At 48.2% G+C, this 25,714-nt stretch overlaps 1 protein-coding gene across 1 annotated transcript in view; it reads right to left on the bottom strand.

The window, feature by feature from the left end:
- ADGRB1 (adhesion G protein-coupled receptor B1) overlaps positions 1–25,714 on the bottom strand; it is a gene marked incomplete in the record, with an annotated part of 689,450 nt that overhangs the window by 28,100 nt on the left and 635,636 nt on the right. The window contains 2 exon segments of the mRNA XM_056522870.1: positions 181–276; positions 20,074–20,245. Coding sequence (XP_056378845.1) covers positions 181–276; positions 20,074–20,245 — 268 coding nt within the window.

Genomic DNA, 25,714 nt, shown 5'->3' with positions numbered 1-25,714 from the left:
TATCTGAAGGATAACCCCTTTAATGAACCATTCAAACCATTATAAGAAAATAAGTATAACAGATCTGTCAACCGCAACTTATGGTATCCAGACAGTAACCAAGCCTGGATCTTTAGGTTTACTTTATCATATGGCCTATAATCTAAAAAAAAAATATATATATATAAAAAAGCCTAATACCATTAACTGAGCATGCCCATTCTGAAAGGAACCTCCAGAGTCCCCGTTGCCTTCTTCTTGTCGGTCAACGACACGGCACTTCACGGCATCTTGGACCTAGACAAAGAAGAAGAAACACATACATCAGATGTTACGTTACTTCGGAAATAATGATAGAATCCTAAATTTTGGTGAGAATGCTGTTATTCGCCACATTTATGGTGATATCATGCTCTCCTGAATTGTCTGTAGGACTATAGGTAAGATGGACTAAGGAACCAGTTCAGCTCGGCTACATGTGTATCACGTGAAAACAAACCATCCTATCCACAGCTTCTACCATTGACAGATATTGTGCGAGTGTACAGTGGTCCCTCAACTTACAATGGCCTCAACATACAATAGTTTCAACATACAATGGTCTTTTCTGGACCATTGTAACTTGAAACCAGACTCAACATACAATGCTATGGAATCTGCGAAATGTGTCAATGGCTGGAAGAACTGACCAATCAGAATGGATATTTCACTGGTAAACACTGACTGGTGTCTGGTAGCGCCCCCTACAGTACAGGGAGGTATTACATGTTCTGTACTCTTTACCTGTATTACTGAAGTGTAGGCACTGACTGGTGTCTGGCAGCGCCCCCTACAGTACAGGGAGGTATTACATGTTCTGTACTGTTTACCTGTATTACTGAAGTGTATGCACTGACTGGTGTCTGGTAGTGCCCCCTACAGTACAGGGAGGTATTACATGTTCTGTACTCTTTACCTGTATTACTGAAGTGTATGCACTGACTGGTGTCTAGTAGCACCCCCTACAGTACAGGGAGGTATTACATGTTCTGTACTCTTTACCTGTATTACTGAAGTGTATGCACTGACTGGTGTCTGGTAGTGCCCCCTACAGTACAGGGAGGTATTACATGTTCTGTACTCTTTACCTGTATTGCTGAAGTGTATGCACTTTCTGGTGTCTGGTAGCGCCCCCTACAGTACAGGGAGGTATTACATGTTCTTTACTCTTTACCTGTATTACTGAAGTGTATACACTTTCTGGTGTCTGGTAGCGCCCCCTACAGTACAGGGAGGTATTACATGTTCTGTACTCTTTACCTGTATTACTGAAGTGTAGGCACTGACTGGTGTCTGGCAGCGCCCCTTACAGTACAGGGAGGTATTACATGTTCTGTACTGTTTACCTGTATTACTGAAGTGTATGCACTGACTGGTGTCTGGTAGTGCCCCCTACAGTACAGGGAGGTATTACATGTTCTGTACTCTTTACCTGTATTACTGAAGTGTATGCACTGACTGGTGTCTAGTAGCACCCCCTACAGTACAGGGAGGTATTACATGTTCTGTACTCTTTACCTGTATTACTGAAGTGTATGCACTGACTGGTGTCTGGTAGTGCCCCCTACAGTACAGGGAGGTATTACATGTTCTGTACTCTTTACCTGTATTGCTGAAGTGTATGCACTTTCTGGTGTCTGGTAGCGCCCCCTACAGTACAGGGAGGTATTACATGTTCTGTACTCTTTACCTGTATTACTGAAGTGTATACACTGACTGGTGTCTGGTAGCGCCCCCTACAGTACAGGTAGGTATTACATGTTATGTACTCTTTACCTGTATTACTGAAGTGTATGCACTGACTGGTGTCTGGTAGCGCCCCCTACAGTACAGGGAGGTATTACATGTTCTGTAGTCTTTACCTGTATTACTGAAGTGTATGCACTGACTGGTGTCTGGTAGCGCCCCCTACAGTACAGGGAGGTATTACATGTTCTGTACTCTTTACCTGTATTACTGAAGTGTATGCAATGACTGGTGTCTGGTAGTGCCCCCTACAGTACAGGGAGGTATTACATGTGCTGTACTCTTTACCTATATTACTGAAGTGTGTGCACTGACTGGTGTCTGGTAGCGCCCCCTACAGTACAGGGAGGTATTACATGTGCTGTACTCTTTACCTATATTACTGAAGTGTGTGCACTGACTGGTGTCTGGTAGCGCCCCCTACAGTACATGGAGGTATTACATGTTCTGTACTCTTTACCTGTATTACTGAATTGTATGCACTGACTGGTGTCTGGTAGTGCCCCCTACAGTACAGGGAGGTATTACATGTTCTGTACTCTTTACCTGTATTACTGAAGTGTATGTACTGACTGGTGTCTGGTAGCGCCCCCTACAGTACAGGGAGGTATTACATGTTCTGTACTCTTTACCTGAATTACTGAAGTGTATGCACTGACTGGTGTCTGGTAGCGCCCCCTACAGTACAGGGAGGTATTACATGTTCTGTACTCTTTACCTGTCCCAGGGTTAGCTTCTCCTTCATCGGGTGAGGGCATCAGGTGAGGGCGGCTCCATTTCCCTTTTTTTTAGGACATTGTGTGTTCTGTACAGGACCCTGAAGAAGCTTCTGTCCTCTACATAGACCAGTGTTTCCCAAAGAGGTTGCCTCCAGCTGTTTCCAAACTACAACTCCCAGCATGCCCGGACAGCCGAAGGCTGTCCGGGCATGCTGGGAGTTGTAGTTTTGCAACAGCTGGAGGCACCCTGGTTGTGAAACACTGACATAGACAGTGATTACAACTCCCAGCAGGGTGTGTGCGGGTGTGTCTCCTGAGACTTCCAGCAGAGCAGAGCCAAGCAGAGATTTCCAACAAGCCTTCCCCAGGTTTGTGGCAGATTCCTGGGGAAGAAGCTCCTGCAATGGAGCCTCGTGGCTCCACTCCCCGTTCCAGGCTGGCGGGAAGTGGAGTGAAAACCTCGACAGCCATTGTTCCGGCCGGGAGAAGATCGGGCAGAGTCTGCAGCAATGCAGGCTCTGCTACCCAGGCTACGGATGCCAGCCAGAGATCCACTGGTGGAAGAAAGGCAAGGAAAAGCAGTGTGGAGATGTGGTCGGAGAGTGGGCCCGGCGAGTCCAGTTCCACGTACTGCTCCCGCATGGCCGCAAGGTTTGCGGAGTACGAGCAGCGCGGCAAGGAGCTGAGGATGGCCAGAGAGGATCTGCGTGCGACCCAGAGTCTGATGAGTACCGGATCCAGAAAGAGCAAGCCAGAACTGAAGAAGAGGATAACATCGCTGAAAGGCGAGATTGTGAAGCTGGAGGCGAGGAGAGCGGAGATACTGGAGGGGAGCGGTCTCTTCAAGGAGAAGCTGATCAACAGCAATCGGTTTGCCGCCACGAAATCCCCAGGTAAGGTGGAGGTGGATGATGGGGAGAGTAGTGGCGGCGAAGATAGTGAGGATGGTGGTGAAGAGGAGAAGATGGAGGAAAGTGTGGGAGTTGTAGCTACTCCAGGTGACACCCAGACCCAGGACAGCTACATTGAGGCTGGACAGGTGGCACTTCCGCCAAGCGAGAGTGAGGAGGATGACGTGGAGGGTGAGGCTGGGGGTCTGCTGAGGGCAATTGTGATGCAGGAGTCCCCAGCCCACCTCCAGAATTTCACCTTTGGGGACGAGGAGTGTGAAGATGTGGTGGTCAAGCAGAGGTCCAAAAAAAGGAAGACCAAGGAGACAGTACAATATGTATTTGTCCCTTTCCAGCAGTCTGGGCCAGCTGCAAAGCTGGTTCAGGCTGCGGGCTCCCCCAAACTGCCAGACCCCGTTCCTGTGGTGGAGCGGGGCCAGCACGGGGAGTACAGTAAGGCGTCAGGAAAGGTTAAGGGCGCAATAGTTGTGAAGCCCACCCATCCTGTCGGTAGGGAAGGGCAGGATGGGCTCATGCCGGGCAGCTCTGGCACTGCAGGACCGCCCCAGGGTGGCAGGGGGCGTGTCCAAGTGCCAGAGGCAAGTTATGCTGCCGTGTGCTCGGGGGGCGGTTCCCCGAGTACTGTGGGCACTACTGGCGCCGCGGGGCACTCCCCTGTGAGGGGGGGGAGTGTCCGGGCGCCAGAGAGCGTTGTGTCTGTGTGCTCGGGGGGCAGTCCCCCGAGTACAGTGTGTTCTGCGGGCACTGCAGGGCACTCCCCTGTGAGGGGGGGGAGTGTCCCGGTGTCGGGATCAGTGTCCGGCAATGGCGCCGTGGGAGGAGCTGGGGTGCGCTCGGTGGGGCAGCCCCAGACTCAGGAGGCACCATTGATCATTCAGAAGGAGGAGCCATCATCATCAGCAGCAGCAGCCAAGCCGGAAATTAAGCCAGCGGTACTACAAATCCCAGCCAGCCCAGAATCAGTTAGGCAGGGTATGAGTGAGAATGCTGAGTGTAGTAGTGTTGTGGATGAGAGGAGTGTCAGTGGAGTGAATGTTGGTGGGAGTAGTGGTATGAATGGGAAAAAGGATGATGTGAGTGGTGGTGTGAGTGGTGGTGTGAATGGTGGTTCTGGGTCTGGGTCTGGGTCTGGCCCGGCTGCCCCCCCGGCAGTGACTGCTCCTAGGAGCTATGCTAATGTCGCTGCCGGGGGTCCAGGGGGGTCCCCGTCTCCGTCCGTCCCCGGGGGTTACTTGCAACAGCGCCTCCTGGAGGCTCTGCGTAGGGGAGACAGGTCGATCCAGGTAGAGGGAAGGGGTGAGGTCGACCTGTCTTTCTGGATAGAGAGGCACGGTTTGGGGGCTTTCCGAGAGCAGAATGGGGAGGTGGTCTGGTCCCTCCCGACAACCGGGCAGGACAATAACCGCAGGAATGTGGTCCGTCTGATTTGGAGGGGTGAGGATGCGTGCCCACCTCGCGCTAAAGTGGTTGAGCTCCTCCTCCAGATGGAATTCAGGGCGAGTGACATCTTTGCCCTGATCCACCCCTACGGTACGTCCGAGTTTGACGTCAGTTTCGTTCGGCCAGAGGGTCTCGAACTCTTCTGGTCAAACTACGAGGTGGCGAAGAACGAGCCCGGCTGGCGGGATTTTGCCGTAAAGGCAATTTCCCGTCAGAACTCGGTCAAGAAGGTGACCGTTTTGACCCGTAACGAGTCACTTTCTTGTTACGACATCATGACCTGGCTCGGTCGGTATGGGGATGTGACGGACATGCCCAAGAAAAACATTGATGAGCACGGGATCTGGTCCGGGGCCTGGACGTTTTCCGTCAAACTCAGGCGTTCAGGGAGTACGGTTGCCCACATTCCGTCAGCCGCCTTCCTTGGACGTGACAGGATCCAGGTCTTCTACCAGGGGCAGCCTAAGGTCTGTCACAGGTGCGGTAGCCCCACCCATTTTAGCGCAGCTTGTACTGTACAGGTCTGTGCTTTGTGTGGTGGGGTGGGTCATCTGGCCGCATCCTGTAGGCAGATCCGCTGCCATCTGTGTGGTGTCCTCGGGCACCCTTTCAGCCGTTGCCCTAGCGCCTTCGCCCGTGCGGCGGCCGCTCCGGCTGGGGAGAGCTGTGAAGTTGCCTCGGCTGGAGAGGGTACGAGCAGGGATGGGGGCGCACCAGGGCTAGTGAGGAAGAAGGGCCCCGCCAAACTAAGGCGGGAGGAAAATCGGAGGAGGAGTAGGGAGCAGGAGAGTGCCCAAGTGATGGGGGTAGCTCCGGCCCCTGCTCCTGAAGCTGGCCCTGAAATGACTGAAGCCCTGGAGGAGGACGTGCTGGATGAGGAGGTCAGGAGACTGGGCGAAGAGGAAGGCAATATGGCCGACTCTTCCGATTCCTCCCACTATGAAAGTGTGGATGAGGAGAGTGTAGAGAAGGCCAAAAAGAAAGACAAGGGCAAAAGGAAAGGGAGAAAGAAGAGGTCCAAGCCCTCTCTCCCTCGTACTGCGGGCCGGGTCCAAAGCGGAAGCCTGACTGCCCCCCCTCTGGTTGACCTGTCAAACCGGTACCTCGTCCTTGATAACATCTCCTCCCCCTCCTTGGAGGGGGAAGGTGAGGGCGAGGTGCCTAGGGAGAGAGAGCCTCTGGGGGGAACTGGGCCCTGTCCTGTTGAGGCACCTTCCTCAGAGGGCAGGGCTAGACCGGGGTCGGACGGAGACGGGGACCATATGGACCAGAGTGAGTCCAAAAAAAGGGGTAAAAGCGGTCCTGCCCTTTCTTCTTCTTCTGGGGATGAGGGCACGAAGAAGAAGGGGAAGAAGAAATAAAGGTGAGGCCGTCTAACTTAATCACCCATGATGGCGGCACTCACCCCATTGACGCTGGCATCCATTAACTGTGCCAGCATAAAGTCTGATACGGCTAGATTCGCAGCCTTTGATTTTCTCGGCCGTGTTGAAGCCGACATTTTGTATCTGCAGGAGACCAGGTTGTCAGATCTAGCCTCCCTGGTAAAAGCCAGAAGAGAGTGGAGGCGCGGTCCCTCCCACTGGTCTCTTGCGGCTGAGCCGTATAGTGGGGTGGCGGTCCTTTTTACCGCTCCGGTTGAATGCCGACGGGTTATTGAGTTAGAAATGGGGAGGTGCCTGATCTTAGATGTCCTCATGAAGGGGCAAGAGCTCCGGCTCATTAACATCTACGCCCCACAAACCAAGTGGGGCCGCAAAGATCTCTTTATGAGGATTAAGCCCTTCCTTTTTACTAGCCGGCAAGTGATTTTTGGAGGGGACTTCAATAATGTCACGAGGTCCCAAGATAGGAGAGGTTCCAATGGTCCGCTGGCTTACGATAGCGTGGCCCTCAATAATATAGTTAGGGAAGCTCGCCTAGAGGACGCCCACATCCGGAGCCCCTCAGGCCACGTGGGTTTCACCTATCATCGAGGTAGCTGCAGGTCTAGGATAGACAGGTTTTATTTAAAGGAGGAAGCCGTCTCTTCCGCAGTGTCCGTGGTTGAGGTGGAATTCTCCGATCACTGTATGATTTTGTTTTCCTTGAATGTTTCAGAGACCCCCCGGATGGGTAAAGGTTATTGGAAGCTGAATTCGTCCCTCCTGGAGGAAGCGGAGATAAGACAGTCCTTTGAGGATTTTCTTCAGAGTCAGGTACCTTTACTGGACTTTTGTAGTAGTAAGTCAGAGTGGTGGGAGATATTCAAGAAGCGGGTTGCGGGGTTCTTCCGCCAGCTCTCGAGCCTCAGGTCCCTGAATAGGTACCGCCTGTATCAGGGTCTGAGGAGGAAACTCGAGCTCCTTGTCTCGACTGGAGGTAGCCGGGAGGATATCTCCAGAGTGAAATCCTTGCTGATGGGGTGTCAGTACGATAGGCACGCATCTTTGGTTTTTGAGAGGGATTACGGGAGGTACCGCTCGCCCGACCCTTACAAGAACTGTAAGATGTCAGTGAGTAGTAAAGTGGTCTCAGGACTGATTGATAGTACGGGATCTCTGAATCGGTCCAGATCAGGGATCCTGGAGGTCGTCAGATCCTTCTACTTGCACCTCTTGGGAAGGAAGGATCTAGATCGAGATGGGATGTCGGCTTTCCTGGCTGAAACTATTCCTGAGCCAGGGGTAGACCCCTCTCTTGATGTTTTGGCAGAAGAAATCAGGGAAGAGGAAGTGAGACTGGCAATCGAGGGGCTCGCCCCCAAGAAGTCGCCAGGTCCGGATGGCTTAACATCCGAGTGGTACAGGACCTTTAAGGAGTTTTTAGCTCCCCTCTTGACTGAGGTATTCAATGAGTGTCTCTCCTCGGGCACTCTACCAAAGTCAATGAGGAGGTCAGCCCTGATTCTTCTGTCAAAGGGTAAAGATCCCAGCCGTATTGAGAATTGGAGGCCCATAGCTCTTCTCAATACGGACAGGAAGCTTCTGGCCAAGATACTGTTTAATCGGTTGGTGAAATTTGCACCCCGGCTCCTTTCGGGGGCCCAGCACTGCTCTGTTCCGGGCCGAAGCACCTTAAGTGCTGTCCTCAGTGTCAGGGAGGCAGTGGAGCGGAGTAGTGCGGGTCTCTGGAAGGGGTACATGCTGTCCTTGGATCAGGCCAAAGCATTTGATCGGGTGAACCACGAGTACCTCTGGTCCGTCCTCCTGAGATATGGCTTACCGAGTACTTTTGTGAATTGGCTTGTCACCTTATATGCAGGGGCAGAGAGTTTCCCGCTGGTGAACGGTTGGTCTGGCCGCTCTTTTGAGGTGGGGTCCGGAGTCCGTCAGGGTTGTCCTTTGAGCCCGCTGTTATACGTGTTCGCAATCGATCCCTTCGTCCGGAGGGTAGATTGTGGGCCGTTGACGGGAGTCGGGATGACTCTGGCGGAGCCGGATGTCGCCCAGAGAGTAGTGGCGTACGCTGATGATGTCACTATTTTCGTCTCCTCACGGGAGGAGGTCGATGTGGTGATGTCAGAGGTGGACCGCTACTCGGAGGCATCCGGGTCCAAGATCAACCGGGATAAGTGTGAAAGTCTCTGGCTGGGAGGGGGAGATCCCACGTTTGATCTCCCTGACACCCTTCCAGGGCTCCAAGAGTCAGCAAAAATTCTGGGCATCACATTCGGCCAGGATGATTATCCCACCAAAAACTGGGACGGTAAGCTCCAGGATGCCACTCAGAGGGTGAACCAGTGGAAGGGTTGGTCTATGACCCTCAGGGAAAGGGTACACCTGATCAAATCGTACCTGCTCCCCTTGTTTATCTATCTGGGCAGTGTATGTATCTTACCAGAGGCTTACTACACTAGGGTCTACAGCCTGTTTTTCCAACTGTTATGGGGGAACAGGTTGAACCTAGTCAAGAGGGAGGTTACGTACCGCACGAGGAGACTAGGGGGTTTATCTATGGTAAACCCCGTGGTGTTCTTAACGAACACCTTCTTGAAAGCCAACATTGCAAACCTCTGGAAAGAGAGGGCTCCTCCGTGGGTACTCTCCTGCAGGGAGTGGTTTCGGCCTTTCTTCCAGGAATGGGAGACAGGAGGGCAAGTGAAGGACCTCCGTACGCCCCATGGATATCTTCCGGCTTACGCTACCCCGACTCTGAAGGCGATACGTCGGTGGGGTCTGGGAGTGTGGGAGATCAGGACCCAGTCAAGGCAGTTCCTTGACAAACGGGTTCTGTTGACCCACTTCCAGAAGCCTCTGGCGCTCAGGGACTGCCCAGGTCGGGATCTGAGGGTGGGGTTGTATCTTTTAAACATGAAAAGGATCCCCCAGAAGTTTTGGGACTTGGCCTGGCGCTGCTTTCAGGGGAAGCTATGTGTAAAGGACAACCTGAAGTACAGGAACTCTGATGACCGGGGATGTCCCCGAGAAGAGTGCGGGGACACGCTGGAAAGCATGGACCACTTTCTGCTTCATTGTCCCTTTAACATAGGGGTCTATAACAGGGTGGGCGCTTCCATCGGCTGGAGTCAACTTGCCGGCCTTGCCTATCCGGAGTGGGCTTATGGGGCATTCAGGAACCTGGGTGGCCGAGATCGGGGCACTTTATTTTTAGTCAGTTTAGTGGTTAGGTACTACACGTGGAATGCACGGTGCTTAGTGTCGACCCAACAGAAAATCCTCTCCGAGGTGGAGGTCTGTAGGAACATCACCGGTGACCTCGGGAAGATCAGGTCTTTGGAGTATGGCAGTCTTGGTACCAGTAGGGCATCTCTCCTGTGGAGAGGTTTCTCATTTCATGTGCCCTAGGTACTAAACCTTTTGGGTAGAGTACCTTTTATTTTTGGTTAGGGGCAGTGTTATAGGGGTAGAGATAGGGTGAGGGTAGGGTCAGATTTATTGTAGGGATAGAATTAGGGAGAATTGTAGGGGGAGTTAGGGAAAGAGTATAAAATGATTTATGTATCAGGTCTGCCATCCTTCTCCCTGGTGGTGGGCTGATGCATGTACACATTAGCTTTTTGTTTTGTTTTTAGTAGACATGGTATGAAGGGCTTACAGGCAACCAAACTTGGGCCTAAAAGGGGTTGTGGTTAAGAGTATATAAGTTGGTTGGGAGGAGTGTTAGGTGGGGAGGGTGTATTTGTGGGTGGTGGTTTTGTGGTGTTTTGGGGACCTGACATGGGTCAGTTAAGGACTGGACTTTGAGAACTGTATGGACGGTATGGACTCTGACCCACGTACAGGAGGGGTGGTGTGGGTGAGGGGACAGTTTTAGTGTAGGTGTTTTTTCTGTTTTATTTTTTTGTAGTGTATTTACTATATTTTTGTACATTTTCTGTGATTTTGTATATATTGTGTTTTGTATTTATATTGTTTTATATTATATAGTGGCAGTCGGGCCAGTAAAAAGGGAAAAAAAGCGGTGTCATGTGTATGTATGTGTATATATATATATATATATATATATATGTATATGTATATATATATGTGTGTGTGTTTGATTGTGTATATGCATGTACACATGTTTGTGTATTTTTTTTTTTTCCCTCCTTCGGGGAGCTGCTCCCCTCCGGTGTCTCTGCTCTCCTCGCCTCTGGCGTCGCGTTTTCGCTTTTCGGCGGTGTTGTCCTTTTCTTCAGTTCTGGCTTGCTCTTTTTGAGTCCGGCGCTCGCCGGTTTCTGGGTTGCGCGCGGATCCTCTCTGGCCGTCCTCGGCTCCGTGCCGTGCTGGGCGTGCTTTGCGGGCCTTGCGGCTGTGCGGGGGCAGTGCGTGGGACTGGGCTCTTTGGGCCCTCTCTCCGGCCGCGTCTCCGTGCTGCTTTTCCTTGCCCTTCTTTCACCGGTGGATCTCTGGCTGGGAGGCAGAGCGTAGTTTTTTGCGCAAGTTGTGCTGAGCAATTTATTTATACCGTATATTAAATTTTTTTTTTTTTTTTTCTTTTCTTCCCCCCCGTGGTTTGGGTAATTTTTATGTTATAGCCAAGTTGTGCTACTTTTATGTTCCTTTTCATTTGGTTTGTTTTTATAGCCAAGTTGTGCTGAATTTTATGTTTATATATATATATTTTTTATTTATTTATTTATTTTTTTTTACTTTTATAAGCCAAGTTGGGCTCTTTTTTTTTTTTGAATGTTTTTTTTTGAATGCGTGTTTGTGTGTGTTATTTTGGTATGGGGGAAAAGTAAAAGTGTATTTTAGTAAATTTGGGCTGGCCGGTTAGGCAGAATTTGTTTTTGCAATTTTATTTACGTTATGTTTGTTATAGCTGGTTAAGCTTGTTTTTGTTTAATGTTTTGTATCAGATTTGTTTTGCATTTTTATAATAAAAAGAGTTACAACTCCCAGCAGGGTGTGTGCGGGTGTGTCTCCTGAGACTTCCAGCAGAGCAGAGCCAAGCAGAGATTTCCAACAAGCCTTCCCCAGGTTTGTGGCAGATTCCTGGGGAAGAAGCTCCTGCAATGGAGCCTCGTGGCTCCACTCCCCGTTCCAGGCTGGCGGGAAGTGGAGTGAAAACCTCGACAGCCATTGTTCCGGCCGGGAGAAGATCGGGCAGAGTCTGCAGCAATGCAGGCTCTGCTACCCAGGCTACGGATGCCAGCCAGAGATCCACTGGTGGAAGAAAGGCAAGGAAAAGCAGTGTGGAGATGTGGTCGGAGAGTGGGCCCGGCGAGTCCAGTTCCACGTACTGCTCCCGCATGGCCGCAAGGATTGCGGAGTACGAGCAGCGCGGCAAGGAGCTGAGGATGGCCAGAGAGGATCTGCGTGCGACCCAGAGTCTGATGAGTACCGGATCCAGAAAGAGCAAGCCAGAACTGAAGAAGAGGATAACGTCGCTGAAAGGCGAGATTGTGAAGCTGGAGGCGAGGAGAGCGGAGATACTGGAGGGGAGCGGTCTCTTCAAGGAGAAGCTGATCAACAGCGATCGGTTTGCCGCCACGAAATCCCCAGGTAAGGTGGAGGTGGATGATGGGGAGAGTAGTGGCGGCGAAGATAGTGAGGATGGTGGTGAAGAGGAGAAGATGGAGGAAAGTGTGGGAGTTGTAGCTACTCCAGGTGACACCCAGACCCAGGACAGCTACATTGAGGCTGGACAGGTGGCACTTCCGCCAAGCGAGAGTGAGGAGGATGACGTGGAGGGTGAGGCTGGGGGTCTGCTGAGGGCAATTGTGATGCAGGAGTCCCCAGCCCACCTCCAGAATTTCACCTTTGGGGACGAGGAGTGTGAAGATGTGGTGGTCAAGCAGAGGTCCAAGAAAAGGAAGACAAAGGAGACGGTACAATATGTATTTGTCCCCTTCCAGCAGTCTGGGCCAGCTGCAAAGCTGGTTCAGGCTGCGGGCTCCCCCAAACTGCCAGACCCCGTTCCTGTGGTGGAGCGGGGCCAGCACGGGGAGTACAGTAAGGCGTCAGCAACGGCTAAGGGCGCAATAGTTGTGAAGCCCACCCATCCTGTCGGTAGGGAAGGGCAGGATGGGCTCATGCCGGCCAGCTCTGGCACTGCAGGACCGCCCCAGGGTGGCAGGGGGCGTGTCCAAGTGCCAGAGACAAGTTACGCTGCCGTGTGCTCGGGGGGCGGTTCCCCGAGTACTGTGGGCACTACTGGCGCCGCGGGGCACTCCCCTGTGAGGGGGGGGAGTGTCCGGGCGCCAGAGAGCGTTGAGTCCGTGTGCTCGGGGGGCGGTCCCCCGAGTTCAGTTTGTTCTGCGGGCACTGCGGGGAACTCCCCTGTGAGGGGGGGGAGTGTCCCGGTGCCGGGATCATTGCCCAGTCAGGAGAAGCCATCGTCAGCAGCAGCAGCAGCCAAGCCGGAAAAAAAGACTGTAATTAAGCCAGCGGTACTACAAATCCCAGCCAGCCCAGAATCAGTTAGGCAGGGTATGAGTGAGAATGCTGAGTGTAGTAGTGTTGTGGATGAGAGGAGAGTCAGTGGAGTGAATGTTGGTGGGAGTAGAGGTATGAATGGAAAAAAGGATGATGTGATTGGTGGTGTGAGTGAAGGTGTGAATGGTGGTTCTGGGTCTGGGTCTGGCCCGGCTGCCCCCCCGGCAGTGACTGCTCCTAGGAGCTATGCTAATGTCGCTGCCGGGGGTCCAGGGGGGTCCCCGTCTCCGTCCATCCCCGGGGGTTACTTGCAACAGCGCCTCCTGGAGGCTCTGCGTAGGGGAGACAGGTCGATCCAGGTAGAGGGAAGGGGTGAGGTCGACCTGTCTTTCTGGATAGAGAGGCACGGTTTGGGGGCTTTCCGAGAGCAGAATGGGGAGGTGGTCTGGTCCCTCCCGACAACCGGGCAGGACAATAACCGCAGGAATGTGGTCCGTCTGATTTGGAGGGGTGAGGATGCGTGCCCACCTCGCGCTAAAGTGGTTGAGCTCCTCCTCCAGATGGAATTCAGGGCGAGTGACATCTTTGCCCTGATCCACCCCTACGGTACGTCCGAGTTTGACGTCAGTTTCGTTCGGCCAGAGGGTCTCGAACTCTTCTGGTCAAACTACGAGGTGGCGAAGAACGAGCCCGGCTGGCGGGATTTTGCCGTAAAGGCAATTTCCCGTCAGAACTCGGTCAAGAAGGTGACCGTTTTGACCCGTAACAAGTCACTTTCTTGTTACGACATCATGACCTGGCTCGGTCGGTATGGGGATGTGACGGACATGCCCAAGAAAAACATTGATGAGCACGGGATCTGGTCCGGGGCCTGGACGTTTTCCGTCAAACTCAGGCGTTCAGGGAGTACGGTTGCCCACATTCCGTCAGCCGCCTTCCTTGGACGTGACAGGATCCAGGTCTTCTACCAGGGGCAGCCTAAGGTCTGTCACAGGTGCGGTAGCCCCACCCATTTTAGCGCAGCTTGTACTGTACAGGTCTGTGCTTTGTGTGGTGGGGTGGGTCATCTGGCCGCATCCTGTAGGCAGATCCGCTGCCATCTGTGTGGTGTCCTCGGGCACCCTTTCAGCCGTTGTCCTAGCGCCTTCGCCCGTGCGGCGGCCGCTCCGGCTGGGGAGAGCTGTGAAGTTGCCTCGGCTGGAGAGGGTACGAGCAGGGATGGGGGCGCACCAGGGCTAGTGAGGAAGAAGGGCCCCGCCAAACTAAGGCGGGAGGAAAATCGGAGGAGGAGTAGGGAGCAGGAGAGTGCCCAAGTGACGGGGGTAGCTCCGGCCCCTGCTCCTGAAGCTGGCCCTGAAATGACTGAAGCCCTGGAGGAGGACGTGCTGGATGAGGAGGTCAGGAGACTGGGCGAAGAGGAAGGCAATATGGCCGACTCTTCCGATTCCTCCCACTATGAAAGTGTGGATGAGGAGAGTGTAGAGAAGGCCAAAAAGAAAGACAAGGGCAAAAGGAAAGGGAGAAAGAAGAGGTCCAAGCCCTCTCTCCCTCGTACTGCGGGCCGGGTCCAAAGCGGAAGCCTGACTGCCCCCCCTCTGGTTGACCTGTCAAACCGGTACCTCGTCCTTGATAACATCTCCTCCCCCTCCTTGGAGGGGGAAGGTGAGGGCGAGGTGCCTAGGGAGAGAGAGCCTCTGGGGGGAACTGGGCCCTGTCCTGTTGAGGCACCTTCCTCGGAAGGCAGGGCTAGACCGGGGTCGGACGGAGACGGGGACCATATGGATCAGAGCGAATCCAAAAAAAGGGTTAAAAGTGGTCCTGCCCTTTCTTCTTCTTCTGGGGATGAGGGCACGAAGAAGAAGGGGAAGAAGAAATAAAGGTGAGGCCGTCTAACTTAATCACCCATGATGGCGGCACTCACCCCATTGACGCTGGCATCCATTAACTGTGCCAGCATAAAGTCGGATACGGCTAGATTCGCAGCCTTTGATTTTCTCGGCCGTGTTGAAGCCGACATTTTGTATCTGCAAGAGACCAGGTTGTCAGATCTAGCCTCCCTGGTAAAAGCCAGAAGAGAGTGGAGGCGCGGGCCCTCCCATTGGTCTCTTGCGGCTGAGCCGTATAGTGGGGTGGCGGTCCTTTTTACCGCTCCGGTTGAATGCCGACGGGTTATTGAGTTAGAAATGGGGAGGTGCCTGATCTTAGATGTCCTCATGAAGGGGCAAGAGCTCCGGCTCATTAACATCTACGCCCCACAAACCAAGTGGGGCCGCAAAGATCTCTTTATGAGGATTAAGCCCTTCCTTTTTACTAGCCGGCAAGTGATTTTTGGAGGGGACTTCAATAATGTCACGAGGTCCCAAGATAGGAGAGGTTCCAATGGTCCGCTGGCTTACGATAGCGTGGCCCTCAATAATATAGTTAGGGAAGCTCGCCTAGAGGACGCCCACATCCGGAGCCCCTCAGGCCACGTGGGTTTCACCTATCATCGAGGTAGCTGCAGGTCTAGGATAGACAGGTTTTATTTAAAGGAGGAAGCCGTCTCTTCCGCAGTGTCCGTGGTTGAGGTGGAATTCTCCGATCACTGTATGATTTTGTTTTCCTTGAATGTTTCAGAGACCCCCCGGATGGGTAAAGGTTATTGGAAGCTGAATTCGTCCCTCCTGGAGGAAGCGGAGATAAGACAGTCCTTTGAGGATTTTCTTCAGAGTCAGGTACCTTTACTGGACTTTTGTAGTAGTAAGTCAGAGTGGTGGGAGATATTCAAGAAGCGGGTTGCGGGGTTCTTCCGCCAGCTCTCGAGCCTCAGGTCCCTGAATAGGTACCGCCTGTACCAGGGTCTGAGGAGGAAACTCGAGCTCCTTGTCTCGACTGGAGGTAGCCGGGAGGATATCTCCAGAGTGAAATCCTTGCTGATGGGGTGTCAGTACGATAGGCACGCATCTTTGGTTTTTGAGAGGGATTACGGGAGGTACCGCTCGCCCGACCCTTACAAGAACTGTAAGATGTCAGTGAGTAGTAAAGTGGTCTCAGGACTGATTGATAGTACGGGATCTCTGAATCGGTCCAGATCAGGGATCCTGGAGGTCGTCAGATCCTTCTACTCGCACCTCTTGGGAAGGAAGGATCTAGATCGAGACGGGATGTCGGCTTTCCTGGCTGAAACTATTCCTGAGCCAGGGGTAGACCCCTCTCTTGATGTTTTGGCAGAAGAAATCAGGGAAGAGGAAGTGAGACTGGCGATCGAGGGGCTCGCCCCCAAGAAGTCGCCAGGTCCGGATGGCTTAACATCCGAGTGGTACAGGACCTTTAAGGAGTCTTTAGCTCCCCTCTTGACTGAGGTATTCAATGAGTGTCTCTCCTCGGGCACTCTACCAAAGTCAATGAGGAGGTCAGCCCTGATTCTTCTGTCAAAGGGTAAAGATCCTAGCCGGATTGAGAATTGGAGGCCCATAGCTCTTCTCAATACGGACAGGAAGCTTCTGGCCAAGATACTGTTTAATCGGTTGGTGAAATTTGCACCCCGGCTCCTTTCGGGGGCCCAGCACTGCTCTGTTCCGGGCCGAAGCACCTTAAGTGCTGTCCTCAGTGTCAGGGAGGCAGTGGAGCGGAGTAGTGCGGGTCTCTGGAAGGGGTACATGCTGTCCTTGGATCAGGCCAAAGCATTTGATCGGGTGAACCACGAGTACCTCTGGTCCGTCCTCCTGAGATATGGCTTACCGAGTACTTTTGTGAATTGGCTTGTCACCTTATATGCAGGGGCAGAGAGTTTCCCGCTGGTGAACGGTTGGTCTGGCCGGTCTTTTGAGGTGGGGTCCGGGGTCCGTCAGGGTTGTCCTTTGAGCCCGCTGTTATACGTGTTCGCAATCGATCCCTTCGTCCGGAGGGTAGATTGTGGGCCGTTGGCGGGAGTCGGGATGACTCTGGCGGAGCCGGATGTCGCCCAGAGAGTGGTGGCGTACGCTGATGATGTCACTATTTTCGTCTCCTCACGGGAGGAGGTCGATGTGGTGATGTCGGAGGTGGACCGCTACTCGGAGGCATCCGGGTCCAAGATCAACCGGGATAAGTGTGAAAGTCTCTGGCTGGGAGGGGGAGATCCCACGTTTGATCTCCCGGACACCCTTCCAGAGCTCCAAGAGTCAGCAAAAATTCTGGGCATCACATTCGGCCAGGATGATTATCCCACCAAAAACTGGGACGGTAAGCTCCAGGATGCCACTCAGAGGGTGAACCAGTGGAAGGGTTGGTCTATGACCCTCAGGGAAAGGGTACACCTGACCAAATCGTACCTGCTCCCCTTGTTTATCTATCTGGGCAGTGTATGTATCTTACCAGAGGCTTACTACACTAGGGTCTACAGCCTGTTTTTCCAACTGTTATGGGGGAACAGGTTGAACCTAGTCAAGAGGGAGGTTACGTACCGCACGAGGAGACTAGGGGGTTTATCTATGGTAAACCCTGTGGTGTTCTTAACGAACACCTTCTTGAAAGCTAACATCTCGAACCTCTGGTCAGAGAGGGCTCCTCCGTGGGTACTCTCCTGCAGGGAGTGGTTTCGGCCTTTCTTCCAGGAATGGGAGACAGGAGGGCAAGTGAAGGACCTCCGTACGCCCCATGGATATCTTCCGGCTTACGCTACCCCGACTCTGAAGGCGATACGTCGGTGGGGTCTGGGAGTGTGGGAGATCAGGACCCAGTCAAGGCAGTTCCTTGACAAACGGGTTCTGTTGACCCACTTCCAGAAGCCTCTGGCGCTCAGGGACTGCCCAGGTCGGGATCTGAGGGTGGGGTTGTATCTTTTAAACATGAAAAGGATCCCCCAGAAGTTTTGGGACTTGGCCTGGCGCTGCTTTCAGGGGAAGCTATGTGTAAAGGACAACCTGAAGTACAGGAACTCTGATGACCGGGGATGTCCCCGAGAAGAGTGCGGGGACACGCTGGAAAGCATGGACCACTTTCTGCTTCATTGTCCCTTTAACATAGGGGTCTATAACAGGGTGGGCGCTTCCATCGGCTGGAGTCAACTTGCCGGCCTTGCCTATCCGGAGTGGGCTTATGGGGCATTCAGGAACCTGGGTGGCCGAGATCGGGGCACTTTATTTTTAGTCAGTTTAGTGGTTAGGTACTACACGTGGAACGCACGGTGCTTAGTGTCGACCCAACAGAAAATCCTCTCCGAGGTGGAGGTCTGTAGGAACATCACCGGTGACCTCGGGAAGATCAGGTCTTTGGAGTATGGCAGTCTTGGTACCAGTAGGGCATCTCTCCTGTGGAGAGGTTTCTCATTTCATGTGCCCTAGGTACTAAACCTTTTGGGTAGAGTACCTTTTATTTTTGGTTAGGGGCAGTGTTATAGGGGTAGAGATAGGGTGAGGGCAGGGTCAGATTTATTGTAGGGATAGAATTAGGGAGAATTGTAGGGGGAGTTAGGGAAAGAGTATAAAATGATTTATGTATCAGGTCTGCCATCCTTCTCCCTGGTGGTGGGCTGATGCATGTACACATTAGCTTTTTGTTTTGTTTTTAGTAGACATGGTATGAAGGGCTTACAGGCAACCAAACTTGGGCCTAAAAGGGGTTGTGGTTAAGAGTATATAAGTTGGTTGGGAGGAGTGTTAGGTGGGGAGGGTGTATTTGTGGGTGGTGGTTTTGTGGTGTTTTGGGGACCTGACATGGGTCAGTTAAGGACTGGACTTTGAGAACTGTATGGACGGTATGGACTCTGACCCACGTACAGGAGGGGTGGTGTGGGTGAGGGGACAGTTTTAGTGTAGGTGTTTTTCTGTTTTATTTTTTTTGTAGTGTATTTACTATATTTTTGTACATTTTCTGTGATTTTGTATATATTGTGTTTTGTATTTATATTGTTTTATATTATATAGTGGCAGTCGGGCCAGTAAAAAGGGAAAAAAAGCGGTGTCATGTGTATGTATATGTATATGTATATATATATATGTATATATATATGTGTGTGTGTTTGATTGTGTATATGCATGTACACATGTTTGTGTATTTTTTTTTTTTTCCCTCCTTCGGGGAGCTGCTCTCCTCCAAAAAAAAAAGAGGTGTCTCTGCTCTCCTCGCCTCTGGCGTCGCGGTTTCGCTTTTCGGCGGTGTTGTCCTTTTCTTCAGTTCTGGCTTGCTCTTTTTGGGTCCGGCGCTCGCCGGTTTCTGGGTTGCGCGCGGATCCTCTCTGGCCGTCCTCGGCTCTGTGCCGTGCTGGGCGTGCTTTGCGGGCCTTGCGGCTGTGCGGGGGCAGTGCGTGGGACTGGGCTCTTTGGGCCCTCTCTCCGGCCGCGTCTCCGTGCTGCTTTTCCTTGCCCTTCTTTCACCGGTGGATCTCTGGCTGGGAGGCAGAGCGTAGTTTTTTGCGCAAGTTGTGCTGAGCAATTTATTTATATATTACATTTTTTTTTTTTTTTTTTTTTTTTTTTTTTTTTCTTTTCTTCCCCCCCGTGGTAAGGGTAATTTTTATGTTATAGCCAAGTTGTGGTACTTTTATGTTCCTTTTCATTTGGTTTGTTTTTATAGCCAAGTTGTGCTGAATTTTATGTTTATATATATATATATTTTTTTATTTATTTATTTATTTATTTATTTATTTTTTTTTTTTTTTTTTTTTTTACTTTTATAAGCCAAGTTGGGCTCTTTTTTTTTTTTTTTTGAATGTTTTTTTTGAATGCGTGTTTGTGTGTGTTATTTTGGTATGGGGGAAAAGTAAAAGTGTATTTTAGTAAATTTGGGCTGGCCGGTTAGGCAGAATTTGTTTTTGCAATTTTATTTATGTTATGTTTGTTATAGCTGGTTAAGCTTGTTTTTGTTTAATGTTTTGTATCAGATTTGTTTTGCATTTTTATAATAAAAAGAGTTACAACTCCCAGCAGATCTTTCTTACTTTTATATATAAGGATTTGCTTTATCTATATTAGTTATCTACTTATTTTTCTTTAATCCTCACTTTTTCCTATTTTTTTTAATGACATTTTGGTGGCTTCAGAACCAATTACCAGGTTTCCATAGAGTTATGGTCTCAACATACAATGGTTTCAACATACAATGGTCGCCCTGGAACCAATTAATATTGTAACTTGAGGGACAACTGTATAGGTTAGCTGAACTGCTCTAACAGTAAAGAATTCTTCTCTGGGTCAGCAGATGTCAGCAGAATTTCTTTACATGTAACTCCAATGAAAGACCTTCAATGTATACCACTGTATACCAATAGGACCCATTGTAGGAAAACTAGACTAGAGAGAGATATACTGGTCTATCGGAGGGTCATCTAGAACTTCCCAGTAAGAATAGGGAAAAGATCGGAACGGTGACAATAAACTCAAAAAAACATTACAAAAGAATAATAATAAAAATAATAATAATAATAATAATAATAAAAATAATAATAATAATAATAACAATAAAACCTAAGATTCTTACCTCTCTTCTCAGGATACAATGAACCATGACAATGACAAAACCTTCCAACGAGTCAAAAACGGCGAATAGGATCTGAAATAGGGCGGAGCGCCGGTCTGTGATGGCGAGGACCGCGGACATCCATGTCAATGCCAACAGGGGTAGGACAACACACGAGCTCCACAATGATGCCCTACAGAAGGAAACATGATGAGATTTGTCAGGTTTGGTAATGTCCCACAACAAGTAAAAATCACCATAGGGATCCACAAGTGACATATAGGACTCCCCCAAAAAAAGAAAAAAACATCTGTTTCAAGATAACTTGACATGACAGCCGTCACCAAAGACAAAACCCATGCGTCTTGACCATTCGTGATTGATAATATGTCATAAAGAGCAGGGGGGGGGGGGGGGGGTATGTAGATAAATACTGGAAGAGAATACCGCAAAAATCTAGTCTACCGCAAGAGAGGAGTCCAAAAACAGCCGATGTTCTGGATACCTCTGAATCACATCTGCGTCGGAGGATCCGTTCAAGGACAGAAAGTCATTTCTACTACACAATGGGCGCCAACGGATCTTACATTTTTTTTTAATTTTGCTAAATTTTATTTTTTAAATTTTGCAAAATATTTTTTTTTTATTTTGCAAAATTAATATTTTTAATTTAGCAAAATTAACTTTTTTAATTTTGCAAAATTATTTTTTTTAATTTTGCTAAATAATTTTTTTTTAATTTTGCAAAATTAACTTTTTTAATTTTGCTAAATTATTTTTTTTTAATTTTGCAAATAAATGCCATAAAAAAATGCCTTGTGGGTTCAGCATTAGCCTTCTAAGCCCCCATTTCTTAATAGAAATCCTTGAATCACATGATGAAAGAAACACATGACTTGTCATGATAAAAATGTGGGGAGAAAAAATCGGCAAAGAAAAATCACGCCAAGACTAAAACCCACTATTAAAAAAAAAGCCACAAAAATGACATCTTGGGAGTGTAAATTAAAGGGGTACTCTCGTGGAAACCTTTTTTTTTTTTTTTTAAATCAACTGGTGCCAGAAAGTTAAACAGATTTGTAAATCACTTCTATTAAAAAATATTAATCCTTCCAGTACTTTTAGAGGCTGTATTCTAAAGAGAAACCCAAAAAAGAAATGCATTTCCTCTGATGTCCTGACCACAGTGCTCTCTGCTGACCTCTGCTGTCCATTTTGGGAACTGTCCAGAGCAGGAGGAAATCCCCATAGCAAACATATGCTGCTCTGGACAGTTCCTGAAATGGACAGCAGAGGTCAGCAGAGAGCACTGTGGTCAGGACATCACAGAAAATGCATTTCTTTTTTGTATTTCTCTTTAGTATACAGCCCCTAAAAAGTACTGGAAGGATTAAGATTTTTTAATAGAAGTGATTTACATATCTGTTAAACTTTCTGGCACCAGTTGATTTTAAAAAAAATTTTTTTTCCACGGGAGCATCCCTTTAACAGGGATTTTTTCTTCTTTCAGGCCAAAAAAACACCATAAAGTGGAGACTTAGCCTATCGGGGTTCTTCTGATTACCATTTGGTGTCTGTTTATTTAGCAGGATCTGACCGGACAAAAAAAAAATTACCGCTTGCAGTTATAATTTGCGCATTCTTTATTTATTTTTTTCACCCATTCTTTGACAAAGCTCCAACGCAGAGGTGAACATCGCCTATGGTTGTCATGTGCCGTTTACAGTTTTTGGCACCAGATGTGAATTAAAGGGGTACCGGTCTTTCCTTTATACGTTGCCTTCTCATGTAAAGGGTTACTCCGCTGCTAGACATCTTATCCCCTATCCAAAGGATAGGGGATAAGATGTCTGATCGCGGGGGTCCCCCCGGCTCCCCCCCCCCCCCCGCGATCAGACATCTTATTCCCTATTCTTTGGATAAGATGTCTAGCAGCGGAGTAACCCTTTACATGAGAAGGCAACGTATAAAGGAAAGACCGGTACTTCTCTTTTTTCTTATCCTTCCTTGCTCTCGGGATTGAAATTTTTTTTTTTTAAATGTTCTAAAAATTACTGCTCTCCAAAAATGCAAGGGCATTGGCCACAGTACGAAGGTCTGTCAATACAAATATTACGGCAATTACAAAATTAAGACATTCAATCAAATCTGGTATATGTATTCCGGCAAATCAACGAACACTTGAAGGGGGTCCTCAAGGAATACACATGTGTAGAGCCATAGATTCGTTTTTTCTTCACCCAGACAAAGTTTTAGTTTATTGCCTTTTCTTCTATATCTAAATGCCCTTTCCAAAACAAAGTGGCTTTACGACTCCCTCCTGACTCGGGGACGCAGCCCCTTAGACCCTCCCCCTAGTGAAAACCCTGCGTATAGGATAAATACAGTTCAAATAAAAATATTTTTGGATTCCAAGAAATTGTAACAACTGTAGAGTGAAACCTTATTGAGGCCATAACCCAAAATTTTTTAAAAATAAGGGTAGGTTCACACCGCAATTTTGCTATAAGGTTTCATAAAAAAAAAAACGTATGCAACCGTACAGAAAACCGTGCTCATAGACTTGCAATTCAAAACTGTATGCACCATAATGTATACGGTTGTCTCCATTTTTCAAACAACACGGTCTTTTACTTTTTTTTTTACGGACAGAAAACAGTGGCCTTCCACGGTTATTGGTCCGGGTGAAAAACCGTATTAAACCACATACCTGTGTTTTTTTTTATTTTTATCATGGGAGTCAATAGGAACCGTACAGAACCTTATGTGCGTACGGTTCCATCCGGTTTTCACCATACGTTTTTTGACTTTGCACAGTTTTTTTTTCTTGGAATTTCAATCAAACAAGTAAAACTTTATTCATAATGGAAGGAAAAGTTAAAAACATATGCAGTTTTTTCTTAAAAAAACGGATGCAACCGGACATCATTTTTCAAACCGTATACGGATAACAATTTGTACACACATTTTCATATAGTTAAGTCAGGTTTTGAGGAATCCATTTTTTTTTATGAAAAACCTGATACAGGAACCATACAGCAATATCGTGGTGTGAACCCAGCCTAATTTTTTGTCTTTTCCTCGGAAAGAAGGGGGTAAGGGGACAATCCAAGGAATATAAGAGGGGTTGAAAATGCATCACAACAAATCCTGTTCTAGGGTACGCCCACACGGGCGGAGATTTATTTGCAAGTTTTCCACTGCGTATTTGAAAGGGGGCGGGCTCTTTGCGATTGTCGGCAGTAGATTTTCCGCTGTGGAATTTATGCTGCAGAAAATCAGCTGCAAGCCCCATTGAAGTCAGTAGGGTCTGCGGCGGATTTTCAGCAGCCGAAATTCCGCCACGAAAAATCTGCTGCGGACGGCCAAGAAGAGCCCGCCCCCTTTCAAACACGCAGTGAGAAACCCGCAAATAAATCTGCCCGTGTGAACGTTCCCTTATAGTAGATCAGGGGGATCTTTTCTAAGAGGTGGTCAATTTGGAAAGGTTTTACGATCTAAAAAAAAAAAAAAACCTCTTCATATAGTCCCATGGACTTCTCCCATCACGACAACCTGCTGCACTGTGACGTGAACTGTATTTCTGTACTCCTGGAGGACCCCCTTAAAAAAATCTGATGATTTTATGAAACATTCACACATGGGTAAAAAAAAAAAAAAAATAAAATAAAAATCATATGTATTTATTTTCAGTACAAAATGAAATTTTATCGAAAAGGTCATTTTGCTTTAAGGCACCATGTTCCAAATTTGTCAGATTCCCAAGATCTTGACGACAGAATTAAACCTGAAATTTCTGTGGGGGTTCGGAAAGTAAAAGCAAAAAAAAAAAAAAAAAAAAATGAAAAAAAATAAATAAAATATATATATATATATAATTAAATAAATATAAATATTAGCCCACCGGCAGACATCCCAGGAAGAAATCTGCCATAGTCACCGTATCGGTCACAAATTAAGTTAATAATAAAAAATGACGTACAAATGCATGCAGGAACAAAAAACAGAAAGAAATAACATAGGAGGCAAAAGTGATGGATGGGGAGAGGTGTTAATAGTTTAGTGGCTGAACGGCTCCTTATCTGACAGAAAGGATTTTCTACGTTTCGAGCATTGAGATGATATTTCTCAAAAATGGGACATTTGTTCTTAAAAGGGGGTACTCCGTCCCCAGACATCTTATTTCCTATCTAAAGGATGGGGGAAAAGATGTCTGATCGCGGGGTTCCGGTCAATGGGACACCCTTAATCTCCGGCCCGGCATCCGGCGTTCCGAATGTTGTCATGATGTTATGCCCTGTCCCCCCCATTCATGTCTATAGGAGGGGGCGTGACGGCAGCCGTCACGCCCCCCTCCCATAGACATGAATGGAGGGGGCGGGGCATGACATCACTACCATGTCAAAATGCCGGAATCGGCCTTTCGAAGGTCGAGAGATGGCATTTAAGGGGTGGACGACCCACAATAGGAAAATTACATTTCAATAGATGATAAAGCATAAAACTAAAGGTTCCGATTTGTTCATGTGGAGATTTATGGTGACAGAGTTTACAGGAGGTATGTCAGCTAATAAATGTGCAGTATTCCAGACAGAGCAGTAAAACCTTTACGCTGCCTCTCCAGGATTTATGAAGAGATTAAAATACACACTTATCAGTCATTCTAAGATTGACTCCATGACAGACTGTAAATCAGCCTTGTCTGATATAAGTGTGCATTAAAATATTATTAGCCTTACAGAACCAGAGGAATAATCTCTGGATTCATTGAAATATCATTCCACTACCTGAGATTTCAAGGTTGTAATGTTGTACAAGACTAAATCTAACCTCAATACTGCTCCTATATACAAGACTAAATCTAACCTCAATACTGCTCCTATATACAAGACTAAATCTAACCTCAATACTGCTCCTATATACAAGAATATAACTACTATAATACTGCCCCTATATACAAGAATATAACTACTATAATACTGCTCCTATATACAAGAATATAACTACTATAATACTGCTCCTATATACAAGAATATAAACTACTATAGTACTGCTCCTATATACAAGAATATAACTACTATAATGCTGCTCCTATATACAAGAATATAACTACTATAATACTGCTCCTATGTACAAGAATATAACTACTATAATACTGCTCCTATATACAAGAATATAACTACTATAATACTGCTCCTATATACAAGAATATAACTACTATAATACTGCCTCCTATATACAAGAATATAACTACTATAATACTGTCCCCTATATACAAGAATATAACTACTATAATACTGTTCCTATATACAAGAATATAACTACTATAATACTGCTCCTATATACAAGAATATAACTACTATAATACTGCTCCTATATACAAGAATATAACTACTATAATACTGCTCCTACATACAAGAATATAACTACTATAATACTGCCTCCTATATACAAGAATATAACTACTATAATACTGCTCCTATGTACAAGAATTTAACTACTATAATACTGCCTCCTATATACAAGAATATAACTACTGTAATACTGTTCCTATATACAAGAATCTAACTACTATAATACTGCCTCCTATATACAAGAATATAACTACTATAATACTGCTCCTATAGACAAGAATATAACTACTATAATACTGCTCCTATAT

The sequence above is a fragment of the Hyla sarda genome, chromosome 5 (genome assembly GCF_029499605.1).
Source record: "Hyla sarda isolate aHylSar1 chromosome 5, aHylSar1.hap1, whole genome shotgun sequence".
NCBI classification, from domain to species: Eukaryota; Metazoa; Chordata; class Amphibia; order Anura; family Hylidae; genus Hyla; species Hyla sarda.
This window is presented reverse-complemented; position numbering and strand designations above follow the sequence as displayed.